Genomic DNA, 7,009 nt, shown 5'->3' with positions numbered 1-7,009 from the left:
CTTATTGTGCAGCAAGTTTTAGTCCTCTTTTATGGCTTATGAAAAAGATTTGATTTTTGGAATTTTTTTAAAAAAGGATCTCAACAGGAAGAAGAGAATTTGTTTGTTTTTTATTTTGGGTTAGAGGTGGTTATGTATGTGTACTAAAGTCCTTACTTGGCTAAGGAAACTGAACTATTGCAAATTATTACCAACTGAAAGTTGTAGGGGATGCTGATCCATATAAATATATAATCACATAAAAATAATTGTAGAGGTATAACGCTATGCTATTTAAATTCTACAATATTGTCATCGTTTAATGTAATAATTAATTAGCATATGAAAATTTGCATCATATGTGCATGTTGGTAAACTTAATGACATATATAGATCAGTCTATCTTTATTTGTGCGATTAACAATCTATTCTAGGCATTTCTTTTAGAAAACATTGGTAACTTAAATAACAAAGTGAAATAAAAGCCAATAATCGTAGCAATTTCGTTTTCTTATATCACTTTTATTTTCTTTTTATTTTGAAAATTTCCTATGACCTTTTTATTTTGAATTTTTTTTCTATAAAACGTTTGCATTTTTTTAGTATAAGAGATGAAATTTTAGCTGAAGTTTAATAATAGAGACAGGTTTTTAAGAGCTTGGTTCTAAATTTTGGCTTTAGCTTGTTTTTTTTTTAAGATTTTTAAACAATGGGTAAAAAAAATAATAGATAACAAACAAAAAAAAGTCTATATGCTTTGATTTTAAAAAACAAAAAGACAAAATAGTTAGCGAACAAACTAAATTTTTAAAAATATTTGTATACAAACTTATACACAAGAATAAAAATGAATTCAAGTGTTTTAGTTTAATTTAAAAAGAAAATCATTGTAGTTAAAAGGAAAATTTGATATAAAAGATCATCATCACTTAATTAACCAATGAAGATGTATTTGTTTGGATTGAGAGGAGAAAAAAAAAACATTTTATAAATGGTTAGAAAATCAAACTAAAAAGAGAAGAGGGTTTATGGATGTTGAGATTTGGAAATTATTTATAGTTGAGAAAAGAAGAGTGTTTGTTTGTTTTAAGTCTCCCAGTCTCCCAGTCGTTGTGTCGCAAGTCATCTAGAAAAAATGTCCAATCTCAGATTCCTCAACAACCTTTATTCCTTCTTCTCCAAACTCAAATTCTCACCTCCGCCCCCCCTCATCGCCTCCCACACCCCACCCTCCGATTGCTACTTCACCTCCAACCCCATTTCCTCTACCACCGCCGAAGACTGCCACGACTTCTTCTCCACCTCCTCCGACGCCGACGACTCCATCTCCGACGACCTTGCCGCCGTCCTCTCCTCCCGCCGCTTCTTCTTCTCCTCCCCCGGTCGCTCCAACTCCATTTTCGAATACTCCTCCTGCTCCCGCCCCCAACAACCCCACGACGTCGTCGTTTCGGAAGGTCATAAAATCCGGAAATACTCGATGGACCCTTACGCCGACTTCCGGCGGTCGATGCAGGAGATGGTGGAAGCTCGGGAATTGGAGGATGTGAGAAGCGACTCGGAGTTTTTGCGAGAGCTTTTGTCTTGCTATCTCCGGTTGAATCCGAAGAATACCCATAAATTTATTGTTAAAGCTTTTTCTGATCTTGTACTCAGTTTGTTAGCTTCCTCCTCGACGACTCCGGCACCGGCTTCCATAGGTCGCCGGAAAGTTGTTACGTTTGGATAATTTAATGTCCCTTAACTAAATTTAAAAAGTGAAAAGATAATTTTGAACTTTTTGTTATTTGAAAAGGTTATTGGGTGAAGAAGACGCAAATGAGTTATGAAATATGTTTGTAGAACTGCAACAGATGTAGCATTGTCAATAAATAGATGTAATGGAGTTAGTTTTGCATTTCTTTCTTTTTCTCCTTCAACTATACTTTTTAAACTAAAAAATTATTGATGATATGAAACATTTCATTTCATATACAGACGCAATTGGAAGTATTTGAATGTTTTGCAAAGTGTTCTTATATAATTTAACAACAACAACAATAATAATAATAATAATAATAATAATAATAATAATAATAATAATAATAATAATAATGGTGGATATGGAAAGAAAGCCTATTCATTGATGGTTTAGGAAATCAAAAAGAAAATGTCAAATGAGAGAAAATGACAAATCATGTCAATCACATTCAATAGAGACATGGACCCAAATAACTTTGCCTTTGAATCATATCATCACCACATCATTCTTTCATTGTTATATATATATATATATATATATATATCCAAACTCCAAAGCTATATATTGGTTGATCTATGTAACGACCCAACTCTTTATACTAAGCTGAGGTCGTTACTAAAAGGAAACAATGATAAGAGACACTTTTTGAAACGAGGGAAGAATAAATTTTCATTAAAAACGGAATATTAAAACTGAGTCCCCATATTGCATGTCACGGATCCTTCTTTGTCGCTCGCCAGCTTTCCTCTACCTTTACCTTCGCCTGAAATATTAAATATAGAAAGAGTGAGCATAAACATATACTCAGTAAGGGACCTACTACTAGTCCCGCTAGGTGTCTGTTAACTTTCCATTAGAGTGCTGTAAATGGTACCCAATCTCTGGCACGTTCCCGAACACGTGCAGCATGCGCTCCCATAGGAACGAAAATCTGGTCTTCGGTGTCCCGGGGAGCACCTAGGACATGCTGGTCTGTAGTGAACCCGGGGGTAAGACTAAGACAATCGGGATGTGAGGACCCCGTCGAATCACTCGAATCATATCTATATCCATGCTAGACTGGCGTCCCGTCGGACCACACAGTTCTAAATAGGTGGTGATCCCGAAGGACATCCATGTAGACAAAGTTAACAGAACACCCTATCCATAGCACGTAGCATAACATAACATCATAACATGGCAAGAGTATTAATCTTAACGTCCTTAATTATGTAATTAATATATCATGCATTAACAATCATGAACATCAATCTACCAGTCATTAACATAACATCTGTCATCATCATCAATCATCAACATAATAATCTCAGTCATCATCATCAACATCAATACAATGACAGTCATTATCAGTAGCATCAAGTTATGCATTTTAGCTACCATCAATGCATAATCATAATTACATGCGGTCTCTTAAATTCAGTTCGAAGGTCTAGTAGGAGAATCTCTTACCTGGAGATTTTAGCCAAACAAGGTACTCGCTAGTTGACAGTAAAAATTCTCCAATTAACTTGATCCTAATCATAAAAGGAAAACTTAGTATCTTAATTAATGAAATTAGCAATTGGCTAACATCCAAAAATTCTCCCAAATTAATTAACTTTCTAAAAATTGGGGTTGAAACCAATTCAACTTTGATTGGGAAAAATCAAAGATTTAGATCTTACAAATTTTAGCCAATTGAACCTTTAAAGAAACCCAAAATAAATCTAAAATTAAATAATAAAATATTAATTTAATTTTATTGGCTTACCAAGGTTACTCAGATGGAGGTTGGAAAATCCTCTTATCCTTGGTGAAAAAATTCATCACTTTAAATCCTCAAGCTTCCAAAGAGACCAATCTTAACTTCAACTGAGGCGGCGACAGCAGAAGGTTATCTTAGAGAAAAAGATAAAAAACGTTTTTCTTTTTCCTTTATTTCCATCTTAAGCATTTCAATGCCATTTATAGACCCAAATAATAACAATAATAATGATTATTATTATTATTTCCTTTTCCTTTTCCTTTTAGGATATATATATAATACCAAAAAAATATACATATATCTTTATTTCCATTATCTTTTCTAAATAAATGCCTTAATCTTAGACATTTATAACCATTAGTAATAATAGTAATACTTCTTTATTATTATTATTTTTCTCTCACCAAAATCTACAATAAATATATATTTATTTAAACCATTATTCTCTCTTATAAATAAATATATATCTTTTTCGTCCAATCAAATCAACCATCTCTCTCCTTATGGATTATCTTCTTTTTCAAACAAATATAATTATATTCCATCGTATAATTAACTTCACTTTTCCAAATTAATAATTATATATATATATATATATATATATATATATATATATATATATATATATACTCAATTAAATCCAATTCCACCAAAATCAACTTTTCCCTCCAAAATCTCAAATTAATTTAATCAATCAAATCTTTTCCAATAAATCACTTATAACTTCCAACATGAATTATCTTAACCCAACCATAACAACTTCACTCCAGAATCAATATTTATCTTTCTGCAGAATAATTAATTATCATCTACAATAATTAATTATTATTTACCTTTCTTCCAAATTAATTAATTATCTTCTACAATAATTAATTATTATTTATCTTTCTCCAAAATAATTAATTATCTTCCACATAATTAATTATTATTTATCTTTCTCCAAAGTAATTAATTATCTTCCACAATAATTAACTATTATTTATCTTTCTCCAAAATAATTAATTATCTTTCACAATAATTAATTATTGTTTATCTTTCTCTAAAGTAATTATCATTTTACAAATAATTGTATTTTTCCAAAATATAATTATTTTACTTTTTCTCCTTACTAAATATTCTTTCCCAAAATAATTATCTTTTCCTTAAATAATTATATTTCAACAAATATAATTATCTTTTCCATTAACATAATAGGTGTATATATATTTCCACGTATACATATAATTATCAAATCTCCAACAAACTTTCCACCCTACGGTTTAATTAAATAACGTCCATAATTATTTAATTAAATTCAACTTCAACAACACTAAAAATCCACAACTTTACTTAATTCTCTTAACTTACCATCTAATCAAAATCTCAACAAACAACACATGCCAAAACCTCTAATTAATTAAATATTCATCTAACAAATATTTAATTAATTTCAATTCCCACATAAATCAAATAATTCTCATTAAATGGATTTAAAATAACGCCCAATAAATTAAATCTAATTAAACAAAATTAAGATAACTAACTCCAAAATTATCTTAATTTTTGGGGTGTTACAATCTATACTCCACCTATATAAAAAGTGTTAGGACTGCCTTCAAAATTTTGGATTAATTGGAAGAAGAATGATGATGGTTTATAGATACACGATAGTATGGGTAAAACAAAAAACAAAGTCATCCATTTGTAAAAGAAAAATATAATATTGTTTTATTTTCAATTTCATTCCCACGTTGATTAAATTTGGGTGTGAAAGTTCCTTTTTATATCCGTTGTTCAATTATTGAGTTTGGGCTTTTAGGACATTAAGTTTTGGAAGGAGGGAGTAGATAGGCAAATTCGGCATCCACTGAATTGAGCTCTTTATGAAATTTTTTTCTCTCTCATGTCTCAATTCTTGTAGTTTTATGGGACAATCTCTAATTTATTTTCTCTTTAGTATTGGATTTGCAATTTACTCAATGTGTTTTTCTTCTTCTTCTTCTTTTTTTTTTTTTTTTTTTTTTTTTGTCTCACTTCTCAATTATCTCTTATTTGCTGAATAATTATCGAGAATTATCCTTCGTATTCAAAAAGTTTTTTGAAAACAAATTTAGGTTGTTGGATCGTATACTTTATTCGATAGCAATTTATGATATTTAAATCTCTCATGTTTCATTTGAAGCCATTGGAAACTTCACATATATGAAGGACAAATTGGAGTGATTGTATTTATTCAATGATGAAGTATGTTTGGGGTATAAATAGGTGAGGAAGATGTTTCCTGCGTTTCATTTGTGAATAAAAAAGGTAATGTTTATAATTTGTATATTGAATAGATGAAATGTTCGTTCCTTGCGGGCGTACCCTTCATTCCCATTTTCTTTTGTCTACTCTCCCTCTTTTCATATGTATGCTTTGTTCTGTGTCCACACACACCCACCCTCAATAGCCAAAAGCAAAAATGCTATCATTGTTATTACCAAACCTTTTTTATTCAAACTAGAAGTAAATATATGTAACAAATCTTATGTGTGTTTTATTTTGGTAAAATATTTGTAATATATACGGTCTCATCATATATATATATATATATATATATATATATATATATATATATATATATATATATATAAGTAAAGAAAATAATATATACGGCCCATTCAATCACCAACCCATATTATTTGAGAATATCAAAATTATCAGATTTCTTGGATTTTACCAAAAGATACATTTAATTTGTATATATATATATAACATAAAATGAATTAAGAAAAGAAAAGGAAGAAAGAAAAGGTTGATATAATTTAATGTGGAGGCTTGACTTGGGCTAACCAATATCTTGTTTGAAAGCATAAGGACAAGTTCCAGTACTGGGCCATGCCCATCCATATTCATCTTATTCCACCTATTGCCAATAATCTTCTGCCTGTTTGCTTAAATGCCAAACAAACAAAAATAAAAATAAAAGGTTTTTCTAAAATATATAACAAACTAGTAAAATATTTACGTCGTATAAAACAATTTTAAAAAAGAAAAAAAATCCTCGAATTTACAATAAAAAATACTCCAATCAATACATGAGTAATCCTCTTCGGAACGATTATGTACTACAGTCATGATCACGATTGTCTAGTTCTTTTTTAACGATAAGAAAAAAAAACTTCAAATTTGACGATCATGTTAATTATTGTAAGTGATTGTATACTCTAATATAAATAACCGTTAAAAACATTAAATCTAATGATCATGTTAACTATGTTAAATGATCTTTTAAATCATATCAACACGATCTTGTAGTTCTTTTTAAACGATGGAAAATTTGCTTCAAATTTAAAAGATCGTGTTTACAATGGTAATTGTTTAGATCATGTCAAAAGAATATTTAAACGATCTTGAAATTCTTGAAAATCTTGCTGAAAACAGTGAAGATAAAATAGGAGATTTAAACATAAGAATAAATTGTTTAAAAATATAACAAAGAAAATTTGGAAGAGGGATGAAGAAATCTGAAAGATAAAATAAATAAACCACATAGAAGAAGAAAGAAAAGTGATGAATCGTCTGCA

The 7,009-nt window shown here is 29.6% G+C and overlaps 1 protein-coding gene across 1 annotated transcript; it reads left to right on the top strand.

Annotated features, from left to right (window-relative positions):
- The first annotated feature begins 1,058 nt into the window (after window positions 1-1,058).
- On the top strand, window positions 1,059-1,878 carry LOC103489781 (transcription repressor OFP12-like). Its single transcript, XM_008449088.2, has one exon. The coding sequence runs from the start codon at window positions 1,115-1,117 to the stop codon at window positions 1,706-1,708; it is 594 nt and encodes a 197-aa protein (XP_008447310.2). The 5' UTR covers window positions 1,059-1,114; the 3' UTR covers window positions 1,709-1,878.
- The last annotated feature ends 5,131 nt before the right edge of the window (window positions 1,879-7,009 follow it).

Source organism: Cucumis melo, chromosome 1 (assembly GCF_025177605.1).
Source record: "Cucumis melo cultivar AY chromosome 1, USDA_Cmelo_AY_1.0, whole genome shotgun sequence".
Lineage (NCBI taxonomy): Eukaryota > Viridiplantae > Streptophyta > Magnoliopsida > Cucurbitales > Cucurbitaceae > Cucumis > Cucumis melo.
The sequence above is the reverse complement of the archived record's forward strand: the minus strand, read 5'-3'. Positions and strand labels throughout refer to the sequence as shown.